The sequence below is a fragment of the Nelumbo nucifera genome, chromosome 1, assembly GCF_055504915.1.
Source record: "Nelumbo nucifera cultivar China Antique chromosome 1, China Antique-T2T, whole genome shotgun sequence".
NCBI classification, from domain to species: Eukaryota; Viridiplantae; Streptophyta; class Magnoliopsida; order Proteales; family Nelumbonaceae; genus Nelumbo; species Nelumbo nucifera.
The window spans coordinates 93,969,563-93,986,962 of record NC_142649.1 but is presented as its reverse complement, the minus strand read 5'-3'; the positions used below and the strand labels follow the sequence as shown (position 1 = coordinate 93,986,962).

The 17,400-nt window shown below is 38.8% G+C and overlaps 1 protein-coding gene across 1 annotated transcript in view; it reads right to left on the bottom strand.

Annotated features, from left to right (window-relative positions):
• The window catches only part of LOC104605517 (uncharacterized), a 32,030-nt gene that overhangs the window by 7,687 nt on the left and 6,943 nt on the right, over positions 1-17,400 (bottom strand). Inside the window, exon 2 of the mRNA XM_010270318.3 lies at positions 14,380-14,488. Coding sequence (XP_010268620.1) covers positions 14,380-14,488 — 109 coding nt within the window. The remainder of the gene's footprint in view (positions 1-14,379; positions 14,489-17,400) is intronic.

Here is a 17,400-nt window from a genome sequence, read left to right as displayed (position 1 = left end):
TAGCAAATGGTTCCTCAGAATGCTCCCCCTCAGGAGGAATACCAAAGAAAGGAATAAACTCAGCAAAAGTGACATCCCTAGAGACAAAGTGGGTGCCACGAACTAGATCAAAATAGCAATATCCCTTCTGTGTGGAGGCATATCCTAGAAAAATGCACTTATGTGCCTTAGGCTCAAATTTGTGTCTCTGATGATTATGAACATGGACATAGTAAGTGCACCCAAAAACTCGGAGAGGAAGAGAAAAGAGATCCTCATCCGGAAAGAGAAGGCTAAATGGGGTCTTGAAACCCAGAACCCGAGAAGGCATACAGTTAATCAAAAAAGTGGCAATAAGGACAACATCCCCCCAAAATTTAATAGGAACATGAGATGCAAAAATGAGGCATCTAGCAACCTCAACCACATGGTAGTTCTTCCTTTCTACTACTCCATTCTGTTGTAGAGTGTAGGAACAAGAACTCTAATGAATAACCCCAAAGGTCTCAAAGTAGGATGAGAGGTTCTTCTCAAAATATTCCTTAGCATTATCATATCGAAATATTTTGATCCGGGTGTTAAATTGGATAAGGATAAGTTCATGAAATTTTTGCACAATAGTTGGTACTTCATTCCGGGATCTCATGAGATAAATCCAGGTATAGCGAGAATAATCATTAATAAAGAGAATAAAATATTTTTAACCCCCCATAGTAAAAAAATGATATGGCCCCCACACATCAGAGTGCACAATATGAAAAGGAGAATTAGATCTTTTATTGCTTACTGAATAAGAATGTCTACAATGCTTCGCAAGTTCACAAGACTCACAATGAAGACTCGATAAAGACACTTTCTTAAACATATCGGGGAACAAATGACTCAAAACAGAAAAAGGTAAATGACGAAGCCGTAAATGCCATAACATGACTATCAATAAACTCTAACAAAACAGACTCCAAAGTAACTCCATTAAGTGGTTCAAGACTCCTATCAGGTATGTCTAGCAAGTATATTCCATTCACCTCATGGCCACTCTCAATCGTCCTCTGAGATTTCAGGTCCTTAAAAACACAATGGGTAGGAAAAAAGGTTATGCTACAGTTCATGAATTTAGTCAAGCTACTAATAGATAAAAGGTTGGTATTAAGCTCAGGGACATGAAAAACAAAAGATAAAACAAGGGTGTCAGAGGCCTTGATATCTCCTTTGCCAGAGATGGGAGCAAGAGACCCATCAGCAAGGGATATCTTCTCTCTACTAGAGAGGAGCTGATATGAACAAAAGAGATTAGATAAACTAGTCATATGGTCTGATGCACCAGAATCAATGATCCAAGGGTTAAGCTTGGGAACATGAAGAAGAGAGGATAAAGCAAGGGTGTCAGAGGCCTTTATATCTCCTTTGCCAGAGATGGAAGCAAGAAACTCATCAGCAAAGGATATCTTCTCTCTACCAAAGAGGAGCTGATATGAACAAAAGAGATTAGATAAACTAGTCATATGGTCTGATGCACCAAAATCAATAATCCAAGGGATTTTATGATTACCTAAAATCATAGCATGATTTGTAGAAGCACGAGTACCTGAGTGAGCATATGTGGATGATGAGGTGTTGCTTGAAGGGTTGGATGCTGAAACAGTGGTCTCCAAGTGATTAAGTAACCTCCTGTACCTTTCAAGCTCTACCTTTACTACTGCTAGTTGCTCCATAGCTGATCTTTCTTCACTTGTTTCCACCCTTAGACACTATGGCAACATTAGCATTCTTAGGCTTCCCAATTTGACCATTCTTCTTAAAGTTGTTGTTATTGTTGTTGTTCCGAAACCTGTCTAGGAGAAGATCTGGATGAAGTTTCCAACAAGTGTCCTTAGTATGCATCGGCTTCTTGCAATATTCATATATCACATCCTTCTTCTCAGTCGGCCCCTTTGGCTTTATTCCAGCATGTACAAAGTGTTCTGTAGATGATCCCTGTAACTATACTTGCCGCCTACTCTCTTCACTACTTACCACGGCATATGCTTGAGCCAAAGTGACCTCATCTTTGGCTAGGATGTTCTACCTAGTAATGTCGAACTCAAGGTTGAGTCCTATGAGAAACTCAAACACCCTATTTCATTTCACCGGTTTTCTAAATGTCTCTACATCTTTAGTACTCTCCCACACAATTGTCTCCATAACATCAACTTCCTGCCATAGTGATTTCAACATGGAGTAGTAAATTGCTACACTCTTCTCTCCCTATCTCAGATTTTTCACATCACTCTTCAACTTATAGGCTTTTGTAAAATTTAACTATTGTGAATAAGTTTCTATAACACTATCCCAAATCTCCTTGGCTAAGGTCATCCAGAGGTAATGCTGACTTATATGGGTCTGCATAAAGTTGACCAACCACCCAATCACTGTGTAGTTCTCCTACATCCATTTCTCATATGTAGGGTCTGTCTTTGCAGGTTTCACCTTACTACCTGTGAGATACCCTAGTTTACCTTTACTGCAAACATAAATCCATATGGATTGTGCGCAGGCTAGATAATTGGTTCCATCTAGTTTAATTGTGGTCACACTAGTCAAAAAGGAATCTACCGGACCAACCCCAGATACCAGCATCTGCTTCATTTCTCTTCCAAATTGCTCCATTGATCAAACAAAAAAACAAAAACTAGTTTTTCAGTCTTTAGGAACCTAACTGAGGTCAGTACAATACCTGGAGATTAAAAAAATAGGGTTTCACTGCACCCAGCTATCGGGGAGAAAGAGAGAAGAAGCAGCCACTCCTACCAAAGCTTCCCAACCTCCTTCAAATCTCAACAGCACACTTTTAGGGATCAAAATACACCTCCAAAGCCCTGAGCGCAACACCCAATCCTTCTCCTTAACCTGTAACTTGAAATCTCTCTAGTCAGCTAGGGTTTTGGGCAGAAAAAATACAGTTTCAATTCCTGGCAATTTTCAGCCAGATTCTAACTCTCCAAACCCTCTACCAACTAGGCAAATAGTCCTCTGACTGATCAGCAACTTATCTCTCCATACACTCTTCTAATCGAAGGGTATATGAGAAAAAAAAAAGAAAAAGAAAAGTGGAGGAAGAACTGCTCTGATACCAAGATGTGAGTCTGTCCTTCAAATCTAATATAAAACTGATAAAAGAAATAAGAAAAAGTGAGAGAGAAAGAAAGGTTACAGCAGAATAGAAGAAGATGGAGAAGAAGATAAAGAAAAGAGTTTGATGGTTCTCTCTCCCTTCACTAATCTTTTATTAAACTTAATTAATCATGCTAATTACAAGTCTGCCCTTTAAGTGGGCGACCAGCAAAGCAATAACTTAAAAGAACATAAAAAGAGGTTAACAGGCCCATTAACACATAAAACAGATATAACATTACTTAAACATAAAAGAAATATTAGGGCCCATTCGGCCCAGTCTCTCTACAGTATGCATCACCCTCATTTGTTGTACAATAAAAGTCTTATCTACAGGTTTTAGGGTTTGAAATAAGAAGTTTAAAGGGTTTTTTTTTTGATAAATGAAGTTTAAAGGGTTTATTGATTAAAGATTAAAGAGGGGTTTAAGGACCTGATACTGCAACTGCAGGCACTACTGCTAAGACACTCTAAGACAGAGGTTAGTGATGGACTAGGGCTGGCCTAAGAACAACGTGAGCACAACACAAAAAGCAACAGTATATTAGCAGTATTATGAGTAAACTAGAGAATATGAGAGTGATGCATAAATGGAAGCAAGGAAAGAATTCATGGAGAATTAAGCCAGTTTTCAGTTTTCCAAATCATATACCAATTTCAGAATTTTTGGGTTATAGGATATTGGTACTGTTTCATCTTTTTATTTATTTTCTAGTCATCAGTGTCTAAATAACATGGTTCAGTTTTTTTAGACTTTATTTTTGTTTTGAAATTACTATTTATTGTAACTTTTAGACTTACTTTTTATTGTAATTCTCATAATTACTATTTTTAGTGAACTCATGGTTTACTACTTTTAGTAATTTCTGGTCTTTAAATTAAGTTACTTTAAGTGGGATCAGTAAAGTGCCATTAGAGTTGTTTAGGAGTTAGAGTCCTTATTTAAGTCATACTGTGGGTTACATATGGAATTTGTCTTAGTTTTAAAGCAATTAGAAGTTGTTTTGGGTCAGTTTCCTAGTCCAAATTGGAAAGAAACATCAAAAGTTAATGAGTCTATAAATAGTCATTGTAATTGGAGTTAAAGGAGAGTTGATTTGATGAAATAAAGTTTGGTTTAGTAAATTCTGGTTGTTACCAGAAATTTCTCTTTTTTCCCCTCTCAGTGTCTTATTTCTTCTTCTAAGTGACCTATCGCATTTCCGTTTACCCTAATGTTTTAAAAGTGCAAGGCACCAAGGGGCAATTTGTGCCTGAGGCGCAAGGTGCAAGGCAAGGCGTGCGCCTTTTTGAAGCAAGGCGCAAAAATACAAAAATAAAAAAAAAAGCCAAAAAAATAAAAAAAAAGTCAGAAAAATAAAAAAAAAAACAAAAAAACAAAAACATTAAACATAATATTAATAAAAAATATAAACTTAAAATTTTAAAAATGAATGTTTTAAAAAACCTATTATCTAAAATTAAAATACAGAAACATAACATGTAAACTGTATTCAAATGAAAATTTAAAAATAAAATCAAACATATAAAACATTTTCAAGCATGTAAAACCCACAATCTCTTTTACTTTAATTGCATTACTTCAAGTAGCTAATGTGACGTAAAACATATTGTATTCTTGATTCTACGAGTCGCCTTTGCACCACGCCCCTCAAGGAAAGCCCAAACAAGTCCATGTTAGGGTCTTAATTCTTAATTTTCACACAAAAAATAATGATTTTGTAATTTTAATTGCCTTTTAAGAAGGTATTTTATTAAGATGAATGAATGAACAACAATATTAGCAAATAGGGGGTTCTCGAAGCTTCAGTGAGCGAGCGAACCGAAGCAGGGCTAAGGCGCAAGGCATATCAGGCGCACGCCTAGGAGCACCAGGCTTGTGCCTTTTGAAAATGCTGTGCCTAGGACCTGGGTGAGGCACCTACCCTAAAATGCACCTCGCTCACTGGTTTACCCTAACAGTATGAATTGGTTTTTCTCTCTCTCTTCTGATTTCTTGCTCATTCCTTGGTGGACTGTAAGCATTCTACTTGCTTTTCCATCCATAGTCTTCATCTTTCATCACCCACAGCCCCCCATTCACCCACAAAGGCCACCACCAGATCTTAAATCAGTAGGACCCCTACCCCATCCAACATCAAAGAGACAAAAGAATAGAGCAAGGTAGGAAGTCATCCTTTACAGAATAGGAGTGTAGAACTTAAGACTATTGGCTTTTCTAACAAACCTCCTAATTAAAGTAGGAGTATAGAACTGACCCTTAAGATTCCCATGACACTCTTTAATTCCCAGAACACAATTAAATTTTAATCCCTTAATGAAGTGAAACAAAGTAAAGAAAATTAAAATAACCAACAAGTAACTTTTGAGGACAAAAAGATGCCATCCCACAACTAATAACATCAAAAAAAATTGAAACAGTAAATAGCAAGGTGGAGGCAACAGAAGCACAACATGCAATAGGCATTAGCATGCCCCCAATTTCTTGTTTTGGGATTTTTTTTCTTTTCTTTTTCCTTTGATTGGTATCTGAAAAGTCGTGTCTTTAACCCTGACAGGAAAGTTGAACCTCAATGATGTAAGAGCCAAAGAGTCAAAATTGGACGTTTCTGAATTTTTATATTTTTAGACATTAGGTTTATTTTGGTCATTTTACAAATTGTATGTGGCATCCAGATTATTAGCTTGTGATCTATTGCGCTTGAAATTCCATTCGTTGATTAAGTAGTTTACAAATTTAGTTTTTTCAAGTTGAAGTATGAATGGCACAATTGTAATTTGGAGCTCTCTTAGTTTAGAAAGTAGTCTGGCTGAACCTAGACAGTTTACATGTGTAAAGGTTGCAAAAATGTGAATAATAACCTAAACAGTTTACAGTTTACATTGTAATTTGGAGCTCTCATATTTCGATGCTGCCATAGATCTTCATAACCTTCCACCAAATCTCATCTCAAAATTCCCCTTAGAACCCTATATCCATAGTTTTTGAGTTTTCGTCAGAAAACCAAAATGTTTGTCGTTTTCATAAGACATATTCCAAACCTTACCAAGCTTTCTTTGAGAATTCCAATCTTAAACATATTTTCTTCATTTCAAAGTTTTCACCATTTTGGGACAAATCTGCAATTTTTTAATTAAACTTAGTAGAAGTTCAGGACTGTTATCAATCTTGAACCCTAATGGATTTTAGGATCGAAAATAAGAAGAAAGGTAAGAAGGAAAAAGAGGAAAAGGGAGGAGAAGCAGTAGAACACAAGAGTTGAAAGGAGGAGCAGAAGCTTAATGTACTGCCGCCGCCACTTTAAATAATATTTATAGGTTATGCTCATTACATGGAAAGGACAGATCTGCCCTTAGTCTTTACATAACAAATAGAGCAAAAAATAAGACTGAAATAAATAACAACTGAAACAACTAAATGACCAATAGCTAACCCTAGGCAGACTAGAACATCTTCTACCCTACGAACACAGTGGGACCGTAGCTGTGGGACCCACATCAGTGTTCTCTACACTCCCCCTCAAGTTGGGAATAAATGTTTATCATTCCCAACTTGGATAGATCTGCCTCTAGCTTCTTCTGTGGTACAGCTTTGGTGAGGATATCTGCCAGCTGCATGTTGGAGGTGATGTATGGAAGACACACTTCTTGTGATGAGACCCTCTCTCGTACAAAGTGTCGATCAACTTCAATATGTTTAGTCCTATCATGCTGCACTGGGTTGTGTGCTATATTAATAGCTGCTTGATTATCACAATACAGCATCAGGGACTTCTCATACTCAATACCCAACTCCCCAAGTAGTGATCTCAGCCAAAGAATTTCAGCCACTCCATTAGCCATTGACCTGTACTCAGCTTCAGCACTAGATCGGGAGACAACACTCTGTTTCTTACTCCTCCAAGAGACCAGGTTACCTCCCACAAGAGCACAATATCCAGAGGTAGACCTTCTGTCATCAACACTCCCAGCCCAATCGGCATCTGTATAGACTTCCACCTTCATGTGGTCATTGTTCTTGAATAGTATACCTCTACCCGGGCATCTCTTCAAGTATGCTAGTATTCTTTCAGCTGCTAGAAGGTGTGTGGTTCTAGGAGAATGCATGTACTGACTAACAACACTAACGGCATAACTGATATATGGCCGGGTGAGGCATAGATATAGGAGCTTTCCCACTAACCGCTAGAACATAACTTTGTCTTCAAGCAGCTCCCCACTCTCTGCACTAATCCTATGGTTCTGTTCAATGGGTGTATCTGCAGGTTTGACACCCAGCTTTCCAGTTTCAGCCAAGAGATCTAAAACATATTTCCTCTGAGAGACAAAGATCCCCTGTTTAGATCTAGAAACCTCAATACCCAAAAAATACCGTAGTGTACCTAGATCTTTCACCTCAAACTCTTGATGAAGGAGCTGTTTGAGGGACTCAATCTCATGGTTGTCATTTCCTGTCACCACAATATCATCAACATATACTGCAAGTAGTGTCAGTGGTGACTCCACCCTCTTGATGAATAGTGTATGATCTGACTGGGCCTGTACATAACCGAACTTCCCAAGGGCTAGTCTGAATCTGTCGAACCAAGCTCTAGGTGACTGCTTCAAACCATACAATGCCTTATTGAGTCGGCAGACCTTACCTGCCTCTATATCATAGAATCCAGGAGGCAACTGCATGTAAACCTCTTCCTGCAAGTCCCCATTCGGGAAGGCATTCTTAACATCCATTTGGTATAAAGGCCAAGTGTAGCTTGCTGCAAGAGATGATAGAACCCGAATGGTGGTCATCTTGGCTACCGGGGCAAATGTCTCCAAGTAATCTATACCATAAGTCTGTGTGAACCCTTTTGCAACTAGCCAAGCTTTGTACCTCTCAATGGAACCATCCGCATTGTGCTTCACAGTAAATGCCCACCTGCATCCAACTGGTTTCTTTCCTTTGGGCAAGTCAGCTAGCTCCCAGGTATTATTTTTCAATAGGGCATCCATTTCAACTTGCATTGCACCTCTCCACTCTGGGACTAATAGGGCTTCTTGCACTGTTCTCGGAATAGGGACATCAGCAACAGAGGTGAGATAGGACCTATAGGAGGGAGATAGGTGATCATAGGACAAAAACTGGGAGATGCAGTGGGCTGTAGATGTGGTGCAATGTCGTTTTCCTTTACGGAGGGCAATGGGAAGGTCAAGGTCATCTGCAAAGGGTGAGGTAGCAACAATGGAAGGAGTCTCTATGGGTCCTGGGACTGTAATATCTGGACTTGGAGCCGCAGAAGAGGTTGGAGCTGGCCGAGACTGCTGATGACCGGGATCAACCTGCCTGCATCCCCTGTGATAGACTCTCAACTCCCGATCCCTTTGACCACCCTCGCTACTGCAGCCCTCATCAACAACTGGAATAGGTAAGGGAACAGCCCCAAAAGTATTAACCCTATCCTCACTGCACTCCTCCTGAAGAAAAGGACCCAAATCTCCACGCTCACTACTCTCCCCCTGAGGAGAGACCCGAGAATAATAGGGTGTCTCCTCAAAGAAAGTGACATCCATGGATACAAACTTCTTCCCTGAGACAGGATAATAACAACAATAACCCTTTTGAGTTTGTGCATAACCAAGAAAGATGCATTTGGAGGCCTTGGGTTCAAACTTGGAGTGATGGGGACCGAAAAACTGAACAAAACAGGTACAACCAAATGTCTTGAGGGGAATAGTGAACAACTCCTCATTGGGGTATAGAAGGGAAAAAGGAGGTTTCATATCAAGAACCCGGGAAGGAATCCAATTAATAAGATATACCGCCGTAAGGATAGCATCACCCCAGAAGCGAATAAGGACATTGGAGGTAAACATAATACTTCTAGCCACCTCCAAGATGTGCCTATTCTTCCTTTCTGCAGCCCCATTCTGCTGAGGTGTATGAGGGCAAGTGCTCTGGTGGATAACCCCATGATTAAGGAGGTACGATGCCAATGGCTTAGCAAAGTATTCCTTTGCATTATCAGATCTAAGCACTTTGATCCTGGCATCAAACTGGGTTAGGATCATTTGGTGGAAGTTTTGGGTCAGGGCAGGCACCTCATCTCGTGAACGCACCCATAGAAGGAATGTGATATGGCCCCCAAACATCAGTATGCACAATATCAAAAGAACTATTACTCCTTTTATTACTCAATGAATAAGAGTTTCTACAATGTTTAGCAAACTCACAACTTTCACACTTCAACTGAGATGACTCAACAGACTCAAACAAAGTAGGAAACAGACTCTTCAAGGACCGAAAAGATAAATGACCCAATCGGTTATGCCAAAGCATAACCGGACTCACAACCTGAGAAACAAGTAGCTTCTTATCCATTGACTCTCCCCGACGATAACTCTCCCCGAGCAGATAGATCCCATTCGTCTCACGGCTAGTCCCAATCATCTTCTTCGTCTCCAGGTCCTGAAAAACACATCGGTCAGGAAAGAAAGTCACTGAGCAGTTCAAATGTTTGGTAATACTACTGACAAAAAGGAGGTTAGTATCCAGTTTAGGAACATGCAAGACAGAGGACAAGGATATAGTATCCGACAGTTTGATGTCACCCTTGCCAGAAATAGGGACAAGAGAGCCATCAGCTATAGATACTTTATCCCTTCCAGAGGACAAGTAATAAGTAGTAAACAAAGAGGGCAAGCTAGTCATATGGTCGGATGCACCTGAATCTATTACCCCACAAGGTTCAATAGTACCTGGAGCGGAGGCATGGTAGGTTGAGGCTCGAGTACCTGAGTGTGCAAAGGCCGATGTGGCCGGGGCTGACGATGACTGCGGTAATTGAGCTGAACTGCCAACTTCCTTCTCCAATTGTATTAGAGCAGCCCGAACTACAGCTAAGGTCTCTAATGGTGTGCCTCTTGTGCCAGAGGATGCTGAATCAGTAGTCATAGCCACATGAGCATTACCCTTTTTATTTCTCAACTTTGCTGGGACCAAATGGGGATGCAGCTTCCAACATGTTTCTTTTGTGTGTTTAGGTTTCTTGCAATGCTCACACACCACATCCCTTTTATCTTCCTTCTTTCTGTCCCTCTCTGAATCACCCTCTGTTTTGGGTTTGACAGCTACCAAGGCAAGTGTAAGCGGCTGAGGTTGCATCATGACTTTCCTCCTGGTCTTTTCACTATGCACTAAGGAGTATGCCTAAGAGAGGGTCACACTATCTCTGGTCAAAATCTGCTACCTCACAATATCATATTCTGAATTCAGTCCTGTCAGGAACTCAAACACTCTGTTTGTCTCGATGTGCTTTCTATGTATCTGAGCATCTTTGGGACTCTCCCACTCAAGAGTCTCTAAGTGATCAATCTCATGCCACAGGGACTTCAAGGTAGAGAAGTAGACCGACACCGGTTTCTCTCCTTGTTTAAGGGAATTCACCTCACATTTCAATTCATATGCTCTGGCAACATTAAGGGATTGGGAGTAAATCTCTTTCATCACATTCCATATCTCCTTGGCTGTCTTTGCCCATAAGTAATTTCGGCTGATATGGGGCTGCATAGAATTGCAGAGCCATGTCATAGCCAAGTAGTTTTCTTGGATCCACTTGGTATACATAGGGTCTCCTTTGGAAGGTTCTGCCACATCTCCCAAGAGATACCCTACTTTGCCCCTTCCCCCAATAGCCATCATGGCTGATTGGGCCCATTCCAAATAGTTTGATCCATCAAACTTTATGGTTGTAATCTGAAAACCTGTCTCAGAACCACCACCATAACTGCTGTTCCCACAACTGCCTTCTGCCTGATTCTTAAACTCCATTTCGGTCAAGAACCAGAAGTCTCAAAATTAGGTTACTACAGTCAAAACCAGCACTAGGACTACCAACCACAATCACAAAAACAGTATAGAACCAATCTGTACTCACAGTAGATGTGCATGAAACATGTATAAAACTGATCTGAAATCAATAACCACACACAACAGCAACAGTCCGAACTGTTTTCACCCCTTTAGAAGTGTTCGAAACCCCAAGAGAAAACTGAAAAACAGTTTGAAGAACAATCTGATATGCTGAAGCCAATTTGAGGTTTTAATCAGTCCTAAAGGCCGTACACTCCAGACAGTACCGTACAGATAAGGTTTGTATTAGGGTTAATATGAAACCCTAAAACTGATCAATGTTGAGGAGAACTATTAGGGTTTGCCGCAGGGATAAGATCACAAGGTTCAGTCCAATACTAGGGTTTGCCACAAGGATAAGACAAAACCCTAGAGAATAGAGAGATAAAACCCTAGAGTGGTTCGGCCACCCTTGCTGGATAGGTCCAACCTACCTTCTCTGATATTACTTATCTCAGAAAATAAAGAACTTACAATAGGATTCAGTTCGCTGCCTACCAAGGTTACCCGAACCCTAGCCTTCTCTGATTCTTCCTGATCACCAACTCGCTGCAACTGTGGCACTTCTTCAAACAGCTGCTAATCCTCTGGAGATCTCCAAGAACCAGTCAACGAATTCTGCTATCTCAGCTTCCAGCCTTAGATGGTTCTCATGTGGTCGGCTGGACTAAACTCACATGAGAAACCCTAGCTCTGATACCAAGTAGAAGTTCAGGACTGTTATCAGTCTTGAACCCTAATGGATTTTAGGATCGAAAATAAGAAGAAAGGTAAGAAGGAAAAAGAGGAAAAGGGAGGAGAAGCAGTAGAACACAAGAGTTGAAAGGAGGAGCAGAAGCTTAATGTACTGCCGCCGCCACTTTAAATAATATTTATAAGTTATGCTCATTACATGGAAAGGACAGATCTGCCCTTAGTCTTTACATAACAAATAGAGCAAAAAATAAGACTGAAATAAATAACAACTGAAACAACTAAATGACCAATAGCTAACCCTAGGCAGACTAGAACATCTTCTACCCTATGAACACAGTGGGACCGTAGCTGTGGGGCCCACATCAGTGTTCTCTACAAACTTCAAGACCCTTCCCAACCTAAACAATCTCTATTTTTAGTCTTAAACTCAACCCCGAACCCTATTCTAGCTAATTAGTACCTTCCTGAACTCAGATCTGGGCCATGCTAATCCTATTTCCTACATTATTTGGTATCAGAGCTATTGGCCGTACTACACTCAGGTTAGAGTAGAGTCAAAATAAGCTGTAATTTAACCATATCATCATTCATTCACTCTCCATTAAGGAAGAAGAACATCATGGAGAATTATGTCGTCATGAAGAATGCAGTGTCCTAGGAGTCCCCAAATCAGTTCCCAACATTATCTTATCAACATCATTTTTTATTGGCACAGCTTATCAACATCTTTACCTATCCTTCATCCATTGGCTCTGCAGGTGATATGATGCACAATATCGTTCCTTGCCAACTATTATTGCATTTGAAAGGAAAGAATCATAGAATCTTTGAAAGCAAGGAGAATCACTTACATGGCTATGCACCAATCCAGTGGCCTGCTAATGGAATGGTCCTTTGAAATTGAAGACTAAAATACTTATCATACTGATTAGATCATTAAAAGTTTTTGGATGAAAGTGACTTTGAGTTTCTAGCTGAATGTCAGCTCATTCATCAAGGGTTAAATTTGTATGGCTTACAGTCCAATACAAGAGAAACCTAACCCCACGTAGGGGAACCCCTAAAGTTGTTACAGAAATTTGATTGAACTTGGTTGCTTCTATTTGTATGATTTTGTCTACAAACAGCATAGCGTATCACCCAGACTCCCCTGCATATTTATGTAGAATTGAGTTACTCCTGTGCATTGAAATCAGAGATCATGCATCGTAGAAGTAAGATAATTAATCTATCATGATTTCAGGTTTCATGGTGTCAGTGATCAAGAAAATTTTGGGAGAAGATGGTTGCGGATGTGGGAAGATCTGTGGTAGAATGGGTATTGATTCTTCCTGAATTCAGTCACCAAAAAAGGGAGGATTTTGGGAGTGGGTTAGGAGAGATTTTGGGATATCAAATATGTAATGTAGAGCCTGTTATCTAATTTCATAGTAGGCTCTTTTGCTTTTCTTTGCCTTCGGGTGTTGTCTCATCACCCTGATATGTAATTTCTTTTCATTTAATAAAAATTTTGCCATTTACTTATCAAAAAAAAAAAAGAAAATTTAACCTGCCTCTCTAAACAAGTATTGAATCATGGATATTATAAGTGGTCATTTTGGGGGATCTCTTGGAAATAAAACATAATCTCTCATTGTTTAATTATTCTTCACTGATGGTGTATCTGTAAACAACAACTTCCAGTATGTAGGCCCTTAGTTTTTTTTTTTTTTTGATAAGTAAGAAAATAAGTCTCATTAATAGAGAATTAATGCAGTTACAGGCCCTTCTTAGTTATTGATAATGCATCACCAAATGATCCTCTTTCTTGATAAAAGAAAAGGAAAAGGAAAAAAAGTGAAGATAGAGAATCATGTTCTGTCATTCTTTGTTGATGCAATTCAAAATATAGAACAAGAAATGCCTGAAACCGTGGACACTAAAGGCAAAAGAAGACAAGGACATAAATGATAAGGTGAATGGCAAGTAGCAAAAAGAAAACATGATAAGTTGAATGGCTAAACAAATTTATGTGACGCGGATGTGTCTCCACACTATCCATGCCGCCATATATCAGTGTGTTGGTAACACGAATCAACATCTTTGATTTATATTATGTAATTGTTTCTTATCAGTATCTTACTACATAATCTATTCAATCATATTCAGCTATCAGTAGCCACTCTTAACTCAAACTCTTGTCAGACCAAAAATTTACCAGTGCACCAAGCAAAGGCCTCTATCCAAAGAACACTAATAGTTTTTAAAAAAAAAATTAGAATAGAAGCTTTTTGGAATTCATTAATATAGACCACCCATCATTTTGTAAGGCACTAGTATGTGGCATTTAATGAATTACAAAACATTGGTCACAAAAGCAGTTTTATCCACCACTTCATCTTTTTCTTTTTCTTTTTCTTTTTCTTCTTTTTTAAGGGGGGTGAAGGGGAGTGCATTAATGCCTGTTTCAATTTACACTATCTAGCACTGCCTGGAAAAAAGGCACTTGACCTACCAAGATAAATAAAGAGGTGCAGAGAAGAACACTTCTATAATGGCAATGCACAAAGAAAAAATAAGAATTGAATAAGTAAAGATATATTAGAATATCAACCAATAACTGCAATTAAAGTAGAAATTCATTGAATTGAATACATATAAAAGAAGGTATACATCATAATCCTCACCTTGATTTGTCTCAGAAAAAACACACATTGGAACGAAGTCTTTAAACATATTCATGGAATAACTCTTTGGCATATTCGCAGATTCAGTACCAGCCAATTCCATTGTGAACTGATTAAATTCAAGAAACATGTGAAAACATGGAAAATGCAATTCCCAAGGAGAATGGATATTAATAACGAACATAACTTCAGATTTTTAAGTCAATTGGATAAGTAAAGATTTATTACAATATCAACCAAAAATACATAAAGATACCCTTACCATCAGAAGAGCATGCATTTACTGTCAAAAATATTTTAAGCACTTAACTGTGGGAAATTCTTAAATAAAAAGCTCTAAACATCCTATTTGATCAGTTACTGCTATATGAGACATAAATGTACTGATTAGAGGTTACGCCATTTGTAATTTGTAAGAAAAAATTGTTTGGTGAAAAAACAATACTGAAGTGATCATACTTGGACAGTTTGGATCATATGAGAAATAATGTCAATGAGTCATCTGGCAATGTCATTCTTCCAATTTATGTCAGATTACAAGAGAGAAGTTGACCCATTGATTGTATGATTTGGATGGATAAGCATTGCATTTCAAATATTCTATATTCTCTTGTATCTTGAAAATGAAAAGATACAAAATTTAAATGTAAAAAGCAATGTTTTATGTATTTATAAACTAGTAGCAAAATTATAACATAGAAATGCAGGAGCAGACATAAGTAGCATCAGTCAGGTACAATGAAAAGATACAAAATTTAAATGTAAAAAGCAATGTTTTATGTATTTATAAACTAGTAGCAAAATTATAACATAGAAATGCAGGAGCAGACATAAGTAGCATCAGTCAGGTACAATGCATTAATTGACAAATTTCTGATATTCTCTTTGCTCATTTAAATTATTGAAGTATTAATAGAAGCAGTAAAGTTCAAAGTTGGCAAGTTTCATGTAGAATTTTTTTTTTCAGAGGAAAAACAATGAATGATATAAGTAGTAAAGAAATATCCTAGGTAAGAGGTGCATTGAAACATGCCAGCATTATGTTAGCAAGGTGGGATTAGATGGCAACTAAAAATGACCTCAGAATTAAAAAAAAAAAGGGAAAAAAGTAATAGTAAACATCTTTCTCTATTTTGTTACACATCTCGCAATCTCTATTTTCTATAATCTACAAATTTTAGGGATGCAAGTGGAAAATTTAGAAAACTATACAGTTGTCAAGGCGGTCACCTAGGAAACAAGGGATTTTTTGACTTCATTGTTCTTTCATTGACTACTACTAGTTGAACCCTTTTCTTGTATGGTCTTTTCCTATCAAAACTTGCAGGTTTACAAACATCATAGCCCTCTTTTTGTTGGTGAAGATGGACCATTGGGTTCGAAGTGGTGAAAAGTGTACTTGTCAGGGTTGTTTTTTCTTGGATGATATCTGTATAGGCCTATAGGGTATCAGTTTTTTTGGAGGCAGAGGTGTCTATTCCAGGTGTTTTGCACATAGTTGAGAGGGGAAGTTTTTTTTATCAGTAACTGTGATTCTTTATCACTTATATTGAAAAATAATATGTACAATTATGTGTTGAGCATCCCCTGGTTGGTCTAGTATCACTAGCCACCCTTCCTGTTAGTAGAAAGCCTTATGTGCTGATTCGGCCAAGCTTCTTGTGAAAGGAAGAGGAGAAAGTTGGGGGTTTCAGCAATAGACAGAGGAAATGGAAGAAAAGGAGAAGAATGTCAACTAGGATAGTGATTCATAACCCTAGCCGCCAGCCCCTCATTCTATTTATAATTAACTTAAATATGAGATATTACAAAGATGCCCTTAGTAGGGCGGCAACTCAAGGCCCAACAACTTCTTAATTTAAAAGAAAACAAACTAAACATAAATCGGCCCACTCAACACTCCCCCTCAAGTTGGGAATAGATGTCACACATTCCCAACTTGTGTAGATCATGTTCCAGCTTATTCTTCGCAACACCTTTTGTGAGAACATCAGCAAGCTGCAGATCAGAAGAAATGTATGGAAGACAAACTTCTCCAGAAGTTACCCTTTCTCTGATAAAATGTCTATCTACTTCAATGTGCTTAGTTCGGTCATGCTGGACCGGATTATGGGCAATATTGATTGCTGCCTGGTTATCGCAATATAGCATCATAGGTTCTTCTGCCTGTACACCGATTTCTTCTAACAGAGAACGGATCCGAAGAAGTTCTAAAACTCCATGTGCCTTAGCCCTATATTCCGCTTCTACACTTGATCTTGCCACAACTGTTTGGTTTTTACTCTTCCATGAGACTAGGTTACCCCCAACTAGGGTGCACAGTCCTGAAGTTGATCTTCTGTCATCAAGGCATCCTGCCCAATCCGCATCTGTATAGGTCTCTAGCTTCAGCTGTCCATGATCAGTAAACAATATGCCTCTGCCTAGATGTCCCTTCAAATAAGCAAGGATCCTGTCAATTGCCTTCCAGTGATGGTCTCGTGAAGCATGCATGTATTGACTCACTACACTTACTGCATAGGAGATGTCCGGTCTTGTCATACACAAGTATAGTAGTCGACCCACAAGTCTTTGGTATCTCCCAAGGTCCTTTACTGGTTAACCTTATGATGCACTGATTCTATGGTTCTGATCAATGGGGGTGCTAGCTGCTTTTGTTCCAAGCTTCCCTGTCTCTTGGAGAAGGTCCAAGACATACTTCCTTTGAGAGATAAAAATTTCATGTTTCGATCTTGCAACTTCGATGCCTAAGAAGTATCTTAGTTCTCCAAGATCCTTAATCTCAAATTCCTCATGCAGGTTCCTCTTCAGACCATCAATCTCACTCAGATCATTCCCAGTGACAACAATGTCATCCACATAAACAATTAGGACTGACACCAAAGATCCCCTTCGCTTCACAAACAAGGTGTGATCAGATTGAGTTTGAGTGTAGCCAAAAACAATCAGGGCCTTTCTAAATCTGTCAAACCATGCTCTGGGAGATTGTTTCAAGCCATATAGTGACTTCTTCAACTTGCA